Here is a 13,612-nt window from a genome sequence, read left to right as displayed (position 1 = left end):
TCACGTCACATGTGGCATCTCCGTTGCGACATATCGTTGGGATGGTTGGTCATGAGGCATCTTCGTTGCCACACATCGACCCTTGTTGCGGAACAATGACCATGCTGCGTAGGCTGCAATATAGGCGAGCACGGGAACGACCAGCGCGATGACATGGCTGGATGTCCCCCATTCCCTTGTGCTGCCAGCCGCATAGGCACAAAGGAGGCCCATCGTGTCTAGCAATATGGCAGTGTGCATTGGCCACAGTGGCAACTTGTGAGTGTTCAGCGGAAGCAGCAAGATGATGACGACGATAGAAGCCATGAATGAAGTGGAGTTGCTGTAGAAGAAAGCACGGAACCGGCCTCTGTCAATGTCATGGAGGATCGAGTTGCCTGCGGTATGTCCGTTGTTGTTGTCCTGCCAGAGGCCACCTGGTGGTTTCAGGCCAGTCTGATATGTTACACTTGCAGCCAGGACTCCTAACAGCTTCAAGTACTCACGAAGGTCCTTTTCTTCAGAACGCTCACGGGAGTCCTTGTTCACTGGACCAGATGAGGTAGATGGCTGCTCTTTTTTGCAACAACTTTGTATCCAGAAAATGATCACCTGAATGATTACGAAGGCAAAGACTGCAGCAACTAAAGTGAACACATAGATGGAGGTTCGCACATGGCGGGAGCTTCGAGCGGCATAGGCACCCATGAGATCAAACATGCCCACCACCATGCACATATACAGTGCATAACACTTTATGCCTGGCTTGTATAGGGTGGGGTTCACCATAAGAACTATGAGAGTCACAGATGCCATGAAGCTTGCCGCGTTGCAGTAGAAGAATGCATTGTATCGGCGAGGGTAGTTATCGAAGAGGATCGGAAACCCGGCATGATGACCAAAGCTGTCATCTGCTGACCAGAAGCCACCTGGCGGGGTGAGCCCAGCTTGGTAAGTGAGCGTTGCAGCCAAGATGGCAAGCAGCAGCAGCATCTCACGCCTCTTATCCAACTTTTCGAGATCCTGGGGGTTGTCCACCTGCTGGTCTTCTAATGTGAAAAACACTATATGGATCACCACATACACTAGGACAACACCTGCGAGTGCAATAGCATAGATGGAGGTGCTTAAATCCCTACTGCTCCCCGCGGCGTATGCAGTTATGAGGCCAAACAAATCCAGTATCATGGCTGCGTGCAATGTATGGCGCTTTAGCAGGAATCTACTCTGGACCATTATGATGACCACTAAGGATGTCACAAAGGCGGCTGAGTTGCTATAGAAGAACACCTTGTACCGAGTAGGATGGGTTGTGAGGAGTACCGGGTCACCGCCCTTGTGCCCATCCCGGTCATCTGGCCAGAGGCCGCCCGGTGGATCCAGTCCTGCTGTATAAGTGATGCTCACCACGAGAGTAGCAAGCAGCATCACAAGAGAGCGATTCCTTTCCAATACTTTGTCAGCTTGTTGTGCATCCCTGGCAGTTGCATAAATAGAGAGTTAAAACTAATTGTATCCTAGAGTTGAAATATGTGTGCCAGTGGTAATTTGCCAAGGAAGAACAAACAATATATACGTGATTGCATACCTATTAGGGCTAGGAGTAGTGATAGAAGTAAACCACTCTCTTATATTCTTCAGCCATTGTGAAGTAAAACGACGTATGGGTGTGAGTAGCTTATTACCCCAACTGCCCTCCTTGTTCATGGCGCTAGTAATTGACACCTGTAGAAATATGCTTGCAAGAACCGCACCAGCCAGAGAAACGACGTAGATGGTAGCATCGGCTTCCCTGCAGCTTCCTGCAGCATAGCCCCCCACTAGGCCAAAGAGCGCCACCACGATGAACCCATAGAGCGTGACAAACCTTACAGAGATGGTCCTGCTCAGATTCTTGTCCATGAGCAGCACGATGATGAGCAGGGACGCGACGAATGCGGTGGTATTCCACACGAAGAATGACTGGTACCGGCTGGTGCTGTGGTCCTGCATGATCGGGTCGCTCACGCGGTGGCCGTCCCGGCTGTCGCTCCAGAACCCACCAGGCGGGCCCAGTCCGGCCACGTATGTGATGGTGACGACGAAGGTCGCGAGCAGCATCAACCCCTCGTGCTCCTCTTCGCGCTTGTTTGCGTCACTAGCGCCCTTGCCTTGCTTCTCAGCATCCTTTCCCAACACCCACTGGGGGGCATAGGCAAAGACGGAAGTTAGGAAGACAAACATGATGTTGGCGAAGACGGAGGTGACCAGCAGTGAGGCGTAGATGGTGGTGAACTTGTCCCGGCAGCTTCCGGCGGCGTAGGCCCCCATGAGGCCGAACAGATCAAGCACCATGACCGCGCGCAAGACCGTCGCCCACACCATCTTCTCCTCGTCAAGGACGAGGAGGAGGAGGCAGGCCACGAGAGACGCCGCGAAGGCGGTGGCGTTGCAGTAGTAGAAGGCCAGGTAGCGGCGGTAGTGCGCGTCTGGGAGGATGGGGTCACCTGCGAGGTGCCCATCCTGTGTGTCCGGCCAGGCTCCCCCTGGCAGGTTGAGCCCCGCCGCGTATGTCACCGTCGCCACCAGCGTGGCCAGCAGCAGGAGGTACGCCTTCAGCTGGTACTCCATCAAAGTTGAAGGTGTCTGCTTGTTGCCCCCATCTTCCCCGGGCGGCTGGTCTCGCTCCATTGGACTGTGGGATGCTGCTACTTGGTTGCTGCCTTGTTGTGGCATTATTTGGTGGCGGAAAACTGGAACATGGACACAAAGAAGCTAGCCACCTTGAGGCGACGATCGCTGCGAAGTTGTGGTCGGCTGATCTCGTTGTTATATAGCTGGGCGGATGGATGAACCTGCATGGCATTGGCAATGGCATCACGGTGCCTTGGCTTTGGCAATTGGCATGGTGTTTTCCGTTCCAGGAATCTACCTGCAATCTGCTAGTCTTGTTTAAGTATTTGTTCCATTGCCTTTGTACCAAGCTTGTATGCTGGCAGCTTGACAGGCATCAATCAATCATCTTTTTCAGTTGTGCACGCATAGGATCTATGCTATTGGCCACCCTTCGCTGGTTTAGCTTATTGTTCACATTGCGTACACTTTGAGATGTACTAACATTCTTTTTGTTATGTAAACATGTTCCTCAGCAGGTATAAGAAGCGCCTTGAAATCTTGATTATATATCATCTCTGTCCCAAAGCTGACAGGCATGCGGCCCAAATAGTTGCCACTTGGTTCTAAGGACCTTCTCCTATCACTTTAGAGCAACTTTAGCAAAGTTGCCACATTGACAACCTCCATATCACATATGTAGCGGGTTCCATAATATTTTGGGGGCTGTGTAGGTTCTGCGTAAACATAAAGTTGCCATAGTGTAGCTTTCGTATTTTCCCTGCAAGTAGGAACCACCTGTCATTGGGTCATAAGTTCTTTTTAGCCCATTTACAATAATTTAGATCAAACAATTGTATAATTCAACAAATATTATTACAAACCATTAATGCAAATTAAGAAATAATCCAATCAAACAAATTGTTAAAGCAATTTAAACACACTATCTCCCATCTAGCTGCGAATGACACTACAAGAAATACGTCAACTTGTGACCTTGACTATTGGTCACTGAAAGGTCATTGTTTTTCATTTGTGACCTTTTTGTGACCAAAAACAGAAGGTCAAAAGCTGGCAGTCATAAACTGAAATTAACGACCTTCTTTGTGAGAAGGTCGTAGACGTTTACGACCAAAACAGAAGGTCGTTGAACCCATGACCTTTTGTTTTGGTCACTGGTTGTCTGCCCAGGCCACGTCGGATCCGATGTGGCAATCTGACGTGGCATAATTACGACCAATTCAAAAGGTCACTGATAAGATTCACCCCGGTCCGATTAGGTGTTTTAGATGGGTTGAGCCCACTAATTCAACAAACGTATGTTTTTTTCATGGTCAACTAAATGGGCCAAGCCCAATTTTGCAACCCTTTTCTTTTTTGGGCCCTTTACTTTTTCTAGTAAATTTCTTTTTTTGTTGGCCTTTTCATTTTTTTGCTGGCCTTTTCATTTTGTTTTTTATAACTTATGACAGAATTATTATTATTTTCATTATTTAAAATAATATAAACAATTCCACAACAACATCATCAGTTAGACTGTAGCCTTTTTAGGCGCAGTACAACTTTAAGCATAGAAAATTGGAAAACATATATTTAACCCATATATATTGTTGAGAAGTTTTCATAATTTTGCTGTCAAAGAAGGATGTACACAGGAATACAATTTTTTTGTCAAAGCAGCATTCCAAACGTACATCTTCATGACATCATACATAAAAACAGCAATAAATAGTTTACAATATGCCATATGGCTCAGATCACATAACACAGGACATCCAGGTTCAAATGATCCCAACAACGAAAAAACATCACCAGCACAACATACTATCTGCACATTCAAAGAGAACAAACTATATGTCAAAAGAGAACAGGGCAGAAAATAGCCACTAAAAGAAAGGAGATAGTATACTCGGTAATTACTACAGATTTGCTCACTGAACACACACACACACACACACACACACACACACACACACACACACTTGGCATATACTTTTGAAAAGAAGTGCAGATTCAAGTAAACTCTAGAGTTATATCAAGACTAAGATACCTGACAGTAAACAACAACAGGAAAACTCAGATAGAAACTAATAAACCTAGATAGAAAGTAACAAACTTGTACCCCTGATACAGACCAGTAATTAACCCAAATAATCAGTACATTCTAACATGTTAAGTGGCTACCAGTCCAATCATAATTGTACCATGCCATAGGAAAAAAAATCTGTGACATGACTGCTACAAATTAAACTGATGCTCTTCTACTACTAGACCATTCAAGCCCATGGTCAGGATCAACAATACTAATAACCTGTAGGTACAATGGTACAACAGCAAGCAAATAGTGCACTAATCCCACCACAGTGCATGAAGAAAAACACTATCCTACTGCCACTCTCATCCCTTCAACTGACAACATCTATTTCATGGAGGGAGGGAAGGGACTACATAGGCTAGTACTAGTTAATGATGGCGTCGATGATGATATGGATTAGGTTGGCGTCGGTGAGCAGGGATCCACCTCCCGTCAGTTCCATCCATGTTTCGGTGAGGCATTTTCCTCATAACCAGGTTGTATCACCATGAAAACAGAACAGAGTCAGCAAACAGTAAGAACCTCCTCATGATCGACCAGAAGAAGAACAAGATAAATCTGGTCAAATGCATGACTTTTGACTATCGTTCACCTCACATACCAGAACAAGAACAGTAAGAACTAGAACCTAATTGTATAAACACACACAAAATAAACCTTTACCTCTTGACTCTAGAGATTATCAAACATCTACTCCGCAGTTGTCGTTCTATCCACCTCTGCATGCATCCATTCCTCCAGCTCTAAGCAACTTCCAAGACATAGTAGCCGCTCGAACATGCACAACAAACACAACACAACAAACAAATTAATCGAGATTTTGCATAAGCCAGAGTCAAGCACGAGTTATTCAAGGGCAAACGGTGTGAAGAGCTTGATGATTATATTTGACATAGGCAGTTATACGGGAGAGTCAGTCACATGTACAAATTTTAGTTTTTTCTACCTAAGTACAAATAGCAAAATGGAACATAGGCGGGTTGATTATATTTGACAGAGCTAACTGAACAAAAAAGAGAACATAGCGCCGCGACTTGTTGAGGACAGAAATAATAATGTTTGATACATAAATTAGTAATGTGAGGCTCAGTAAGGTCCTATCTTAGTGCTATGGGGATTAAGAGCATGCACACAAAAAGCTAATTGGCAAACAAAACTTACTGGTCATAGTTCCCAACACAGATCAAACTGGCAAATGATAATGTTTGTTAAAGCAATTAATAGGGTAGTAGCTCAACCTAAAGAAAGGCAGCAGAACTTATATGAAAGAAACTGAGTTGCAAGTGTATAAAGAGTGATTGATGATCCATTCCAGAGACATGGTAGTTTCTTCTAACATATTGTATTATCAAGTAAACTCTTACAAGAAAGATGCCCCAGTAAGTACACTGAATGGGTGACAAACTGAATAGTGAAACAAGTTGATAGTTGTACACTATAGTGTTTACGCACAGTGGAACTGAATGAATTTCAGATTATGTTGCATGCAAGAAGAGGAGCGGCAGTGCGCTCTAGCTAGTAGTACGCCAGAATAAGAGCGCGTGGAGTGACAACAAGAGCAACATGGTGGACTGTACTGGAATCTAGATCCGCTCGAGTAAAATAACAACAGACCATATAGAGCATCGGTTTAGGCGGTTGCAGACTTGGAGTGCGCTGAGTTTCACTATTCAGTTGTGACAGTTTTACACTTTCAGTCAACACTGTAGAGAAAATGCAGTTCAACATGTTCTGAATATCTTCACCAAGCTCCGTTTTTTACAGTACTTATAGAGTTTACTGGTTACAGAATCATCCGTGCATAGATCTCGTCAGTGTCCTTGTCATCCTGTGCAAAACAAGCAGCATTCATCAGGATTAATTCATGGAGTAAGAAGAAATACAAAGACAGCATCATCATCTGATGATGCGCTAACCAATCAACGGCTTTGTTCGTCCAGATCACAGGAGGCGTGACAGAAGAAGAGACTACCTGGACATCCTCGACGGCGGCACGGAGGTCGGGCGAGTCCTTGACGGCCTTGATGTGGTCTATGACGTTCAGCCTGTCGATGATGCGCTCGAGCGGGTGGACCAAGCGCTCCCATGCAGGCTCCACGCCCTTCTCAAACTCCTCCAGCTCGCCCTCCTACATACAGAGAAACTTCAGATGAGCTAGACTGAAACTCAACTTGTCAATTGCCACCTACATAAAATAGTCAAGACTAGAGTCTAACTCAAATCAGGTATGCATTCTTTGGACGTCCTGGTCCATAGGCCGTAGCAGGCTCCTAGTCCATACGGCTAACACTACACTATGCTCATCATCCTAAGCGATTACCAGATTACAAGAACTAGCCTCTAAATCCACACCGCACGGATCAGATCCGGCTGAAGCGCAGAACTGAATCACAAATGCAGCAGCGAGCAAGCAAGCGAGTGAGCGAATCGCGCCACAAAGAAAGGAGAGAAAAGAAGAGCAGCGCCTGCTCTTATTGTCAGATCTGGCGGGGTGCAGGAGGGAGGAGGTGACGGCCAGGAAGCAGAAGAGCGCGGCCCTGGAACTGGAATCCATTTGCCCCGACAATCCACCGAGCTCCACCACTGCGTGCACCCCCCGTCTTGGCCACCACCGCCGCCGCGCCGCCCATGGCGAAGTCTGCCACCATCCTGGCGGCCGACCTGGCGGATGTAGGCTCCCCTGTCGAGGATGTAGTCGTCCATGTCGTCCCTGTCGAGGATGGACCGCTCGGACCCACCAGATGGAGCGCTCGGACCTGCCAGGATGTAGTCGTCCCTGTCGACGAGGATGGAGCGCTCGGGCGTGGCAGATCCGGCCCCATTCCCGTCGGCGAAGTCGGATCTCCCGGCGGCGGCCTCGCCGTCAGCCGTCCGCGTTTGTCCCCGCGCCCTTGGGCGGGTCCGAGGAGAGCTCCGGTTCCGAGGGGATGGCGGGCTTGGGCTGCGCGGACTCCTCCATGTCCGGCATTCGGATGGATTTGGGAGTGCCTGATGTCGCTGTGAAGTGCGGGGAGAGAGAGAGGGGTTGCAGGAGAGGAGAGAGGGGCAATCCGTCTGGGTGGGAGGGAAGCAGATGGGAGAGGGGAGGCCGTCGGTGGCGAGCTATGGGAGGGAGGAGGCGGTGGGTGGGTGGCGGCGTGAGGAGGGAAGGAGGCATGGCTCGGGTGCGGCGCGAGGGAAGCTAGGGTTTGGACCAGGGGGGTGAGACGGACGAGGGGTGAGAGTGTGAGGGGGACGAGGGTTGCCGTCGGATCGGGCAGTATCCGATGGTGTTTGAGCATGATCCACGTGAGAGGCTTATAGACCAATCAGAACGCAGTAAACACTTTGAAGATGTTATGACCATTTAAATTGGTTGTAATTTAATAAAAATACGGTTTTTGACAAGAAAAGCATTTTGTATTTTTCAAGTAACAATGATTGTTTTTTAAAGATCTACCAAATATTTGTTGCAAAATGACACCACACCATTTTTAGAAATCATTAGACCATATTTTATGTCTAATTGACCAAACTATTTATTGTCAAAATATTTTTGAGTGCCCGAAAATAGGTTTTTTTGTGAAGGACCTACCATATATTTGTTGCAAAATTGTACCAAATCAATTTTCTAAAATACTAGGACATATTTAATGCACAATTGACCAAATAGTTGGGTGTAAAAAGTTTTAATCCACCTCTCGTGAAAAAGACAAATTTCCACCGATTCAGTTGGGAACGGGTCAAATTTGAATTGTAGCTACCTCGTAGTTTGCTCTTTATTTTTCCCAAAAATCATTTATAGGTACATAAGTATATATTTAATCAGAGAAAGACCAAAAAAATCCAATATTCAACCACTAGCTAGGAATGGTTATTCCCGCCATTTTGACCGCATTTTGAAACGGGCATAAAAATTTCAAAAAAATCAAAAAATTGGAAAACTTTGCATTGTGTTATCATATATGACCAAGTTTCCCGGAAAAATAATAAACTTGTAATACGGCAATTATTTTTAAAACGTGTTCTCAGAAATGAGCTATCATGCGTGAAGATTCATAGCTTTCAAGCCAAATGATCAATCTTATGGACACATTCATGGCATAGTTTGTTCAAATGATCTCATATTGTGCACAAGGGTGCATCTTGAAATTCCAAACAATGTTTCCTAAGGGATTTTTCATTTTGTTTGCACGGAAAATTCATTTTCCATTTTTCGAGTGCCTGAAATGAGGTTTTTTTGTGAAGGACCTACCATATATTTGTTGCAAAATTGTACCAAATCAATTTTCTAAAATACTAGGACATATTAATGCACAATTGACCAAATGGTTAGGTGTAAAAAGTTTTGATCTACCTCTGGTGAAAAAGAAAAATTTCCGCCGATTCAGTAGGAAGCGGGTCAAATTTGAACTGTAGCTACCTTGTAGTTTGCTCTTTATTTTTTCCAAAAATCATTTCTTGGTACATAAGTATCTATTTAATCAGAGAAACACCAAAAAAATTCCAAGATTCAACAAATAGCTAGGAACTGTCATTCCCGCCGTTTTGACCGCATTTTGAAACGGGCATAAAGAATTAAAAATAAATCAAAAAATTGGAAAACCTACGCATTGTTTCATCATATGTGTCCAAGTTGCCAGCAAAAATTATAAACTTGTAATATGGCAATTATTTTAAAAAAGTGTTCTCAGAAATGAGCTATCATGCGTGAAGATTCATGGCTTTGAAGCCAAATGATCAATCTTATGGCCACATTGATGGCACAGTTTGTTCAAATGATCTCATATTGTGCACAATGGTGAATCTTGGAATTCCAAACAATGTTGCCTAAGGAAGTTTTTGTTTTCTTTGCATGGAAAATTCATTTTCCATTTTTCGAGTGCCCGAAATGAGGTTTTTTTGTGAAGGACCTACCATATATTTGTTGCGAAATTGTACCTAATCAATTTTCTAAAATACTAGGACATATTTAATGCAAAATTTACTAAATGGTTGGGTGTAAAAAGTTTTTATCCACCTCTGGCAAAAAAAGAGAAATTCTCGCTGATTTAGTAGGAAGAGGGTCAAATTTGAACTGCAGGTGCCTCATATTTTGCTCTTTATTTTTTCCAAAAATCATTTCTATGTACATAAGTATCTATTTAATCAGAGAAACACCAAAAAAATTCCAAGATTCAACCACTAGCTAGGAACGGTCATTCCCGCCATTTTGACCACATTTTGAAACGGGCATAAAAAATTCAAAAAAAATCAAAAAATTGGAAAACCTCCGCATTGTGTCATTATATGTGACCAAGTTTCCAGAAAAATAAATAAATTTGTAATATGGTAATTATTTAAAAAAAGTGTTATCAGAAATGAGCTATCATGTGTGAAGATTAATGGCTTTCAAGCCAAATGATCAATCTTATGGCCACATTCATGGCATAGTTTGTTCAAATGACCTCATATCGTGCACAAGGATGCATCTTGGAATGACAAACAATGTTGCCTAAGGAAGTTTTCATTTTTTTGGACAAAAAATTCATTTTCCATTTTTTCGAGTGCCCAAAATGATTTTTTTTGTGAAGGACCTACCATATATTTGTTGCAAAATTGTACCTAATCAATTTTCAAAAATACTAGGCCATATATAATGCACTATTGACAAAATGGTTGGGTGTCAAAAGTTTTGATCCACCTCTCGTGAAAAAGACAAATTTCCGCCGATTCAGTTGTAAGCGGGTCAAATTTGAACTGCAGTTGCCTCATAGTTTGGAGAGAATTCCTTATTTAGCCATTTTCTAAAATATGGTTCCCTATTTGGCCCTATAAAACAAAATCCTCCTTATTTGGACCTTGGCTTAAATTTTGTTCCCTATTTGACACTTTCATACATTTTTTCATTTGATAGTGTTAACTGGCACGTGCAAAGACAGTTTTGCCCTTGGTAGCAGTTTGTCAACAAAAATGGAAAGAGAGGTAGCGCCGCTCCTATGTTGATGGAGGCAGCCATGGATAGTTACTTGTCACATTCTACACAAGGGGCAAAACGGTCTTTCTGGGTCAGACTTAACACCGTTACTTGTCAAAACTAACAGAAGTGGCACATAGGGAACAAAATAAAGTTTGAGTGTCAAAAAAGGAAAAAAGATATTTTTTGGGCCAAAAAAGGAAGCAAAATTTAAGAAAGGGCCAAATAAGGAATTCTCTCCATAGTTTGCTCTTTACTTTAATCAGAAATACATGGTTGGTGGCGATACATCGAGGTTTGGACGGTGGCCGAGGGCCCCAACTGTAGAGTGAGTAAGCTCGCATGTCCGTCGCGTGGTCATCGCGTGACCGTGGTGTTGCCATGCGTTCTGGGCGGGCTAGGAATGTCTAGTAGGTTGGGCACTCCCCAGGTAGGTGCTAGGAAGAAAATTATAACATAAGATTCTCATGAGGAGACCGAACTATGCTCAAACATGAATTAGCAGCCACGTGTTTGATTAGCAGTACGGGAAATGCACATGGCCAATGGGCATGAGTTTTGACTGAGGATGATCATATAGTAAGAAGAATGTCTTCACGAATTTTTAGGAAAATCAAGAATATATAAATAACACTTCCTTCACAAAGTGCTGCTCTGAACAGAATAGGAAAATGAATATTGTTGAACTATTTTTGAACTAGGCAAGGAAGGTTTTTGACATATTTGATGAAGATATGATCCAAACAATTTATGAGAATTTTTTGGGAATTTTTGGAATAACAGAAATATAGGTTGCTTCACAACCTAGGGCAAAAATTAACACATGGACATGACACATAGGCAAAACTGATGAGATGGTGCCTAGTCATCACAACCCACCACAATTTACAAGGCTATGACCATCTATATTGGTTGTTAACAACTAGAAATAAGGCAGCAGCCCAGCGCTGTTTGCTTTATGACCATTTCATGTAAGGAAATTATGACCTTTCTGACCAAAATGGTCGCAATGGTTTAGGGTTTGAAGCCCCCCGAACAGTTTTTGACCAATTGGTCTCAAATGGTCATAGATCTATGACCAATTCTTCCAGGGCCACTGACAAAAGGTCACTACTTGACATATTTCTTGTAGTGTGATGCTAGATCCTCCTTCAGATCAGTACATGGCCTTCAATCTTTTGGTACGCCTCAAGAAATGCTTGAATGCGGGTTGCGTTCCTACAAGGCCTGACGAAGTTGTTAATATCTTCATAGTCCATAGGGATCGACATATCCTCTCATTCTCTATGATCTTGTTGTATATGATCACACAACATGTTATGATATTTGCCAAGACATCCTTGTTCTAGAAATGAGCAGGTCCCTGGACAATTACAAACCTTGCTTGCCGCACTCCATAGGTCTTTTCAATGTCTTTTCTCTGAGCTTCTTGCGCCTTGGCAAAATGCTTATGTTCCTTGCTCCTGGGCTTAGAAATTATCTTTACAAATGTTGACAATGATGGATAGATGCCATCGGCTAGAAAAGTGACCTTACTCATACTAATGACCATTTCATCGTGAAGTTGCAAGGTGGAGAAGTACCGGCAGCCAGCCTTGCAAACAGATGAGATCTCTACAAGACATTGATGTCACCGTGAGATCTTCAAAGGCAACAAATTTCAAAATTATGGTTGGATCCTTGCAATGCCCGGTGAATTAGCCATGCCAAGATGCAGGACAATTCTTCCACTTTCACTTTATACAGTCAATACTCCCTAGCATCACAGACCAGCTTTTTTGCTTCATGCATCGCTAGAAGCCTTGCTGTGTCCTCGGCATTGGGTGCTTGCAGATGTCGTGGTTCATAAACATGCACTATAGTTTCAGCAAACACTTCCGTGCACTTAAGGATTGTATCTTTGGCCATTCCAAGAGTGTCATCCCATGAATCATCCGTGTCGCGGTCTCACCCTCTTAGAGGGGAAAACCCAGGAGATAGGCAACATTTATCCAATGTTGGAAGAAAGGTTCACTGACTCGTGCATGTTATTGGCAATTCAACAGAACACGTACGGCGGGAAGGTACAACTCGACAAAAGTAGTTGAGCATGAGCTGCTCATGCCAGGCATACCTATTCTGGTGAAATGTCACGACCAAGCTACTATCCCAGACGCCTCCTCTTCGATCCGTTTGATGCTATTAATTAGTAACCATCAATATCACCTCGTCTTCTTTGGCGTCCATGATTTCACACTTGGACTCGGAGCTCGAATCCGACGACGAATCATAAAAAAAACTAGCTCCCTCAACGGATCCATCTACACATGATGTGAATCCTTTGCCATTTGCACAAATATATGAGCTGCTAAACTAAATGTACAAGAAAAAGCTTGGGAAATTTTACCTCTGGGCAACTTGTCGGGGCTGCATGAACAAACGCGAGGTCCGAGAATGGCTTAGCAGAGCCGGCAGGGGCCAAATGGTGGCGGCCTGGGCCTTGGAGGTGGCACAAATCGGAGGCGGGGTCTTGATTATAACCCGCGGCCTCGCCGTTGGTGTTAGCTAGGGCCCTAGTGTTAGCTACGGTAGCCATCTGGACAACTCACCTGATGTGATCTGATACATCCGTTTTCATATTTTCTTCCTTTTATTTAATTTTTTCTTGTTCCGTTTTTCTTTTTTGAACGAATGCGTAATCTTTTTTAAATCACAACCGGCGAACACTTTTTAAATCTATGAATTTCTTTTCAAACAAGGATGAATACATTTTTTTCAAAATTGATGAACTTTTTTAATTCGTGATTTTTTGAAAATGCATGAACCTTTTTGAAAATTGATGAACTTTTTTTATAAAAATTGATGAACTTACATCAAAATCGAGATTTTTTTCAAAATTCGTCGATCTTTTGTCAAATGGTGAACTTTGTTAGGCCTGGCTCCCCCCGACCTAACCCTAGCCCAACCCCACTCCTCCCACGATCCCCCCCCCCACGTATCTCGCTCCCTCTGCCCCTCCCCGATCCAGATCG

At 43.8% G+C, this 13,612-nt stretch overlaps 1 protein-coding gene across 1 annotated transcript; it reads right to left on the bottom strand.

Annotated features, from left to right (window-relative positions):
• LOC119280015 lies at positions 1 to 2,649 on the bottom strand. The gene is made up of 2 exons (XM_037561027.1): positions 1,601 to 2,649; positions 1 to 1,456 (listed from the first exon to the last, which is right to left on the bottom strand). The coding sequence occupies exons 1-2, from the start codon at positions 2,647 to 2,649 to the stop codon at positions 1 to 3; spliced, it is 2,505 nt and encodes an 834-aa protein (XP_037416924.1).
• Positions 2,650 to 13,612: the final 10,963 nt, after the last annotated feature.

This window comes from Triticum dicoccoides, chromosome 3B (assembly GCF_002162155.2).
Source record: "Triticum dicoccoides isolate Atlit2015 ecotype Zavitan chromosome 3B, WEW_v2.0, whole genome shotgun sequence".
NCBI lineage: Eukaryota > Viridiplantae > Streptophyta > Magnoliopsida > Poales > Poaceae > Triticum > Triticum dicoccoides.
Note: the sequence above shows the minus strand (reverse complement) of the source record. Positions and strands in the feature narration are given on the sequence as shown.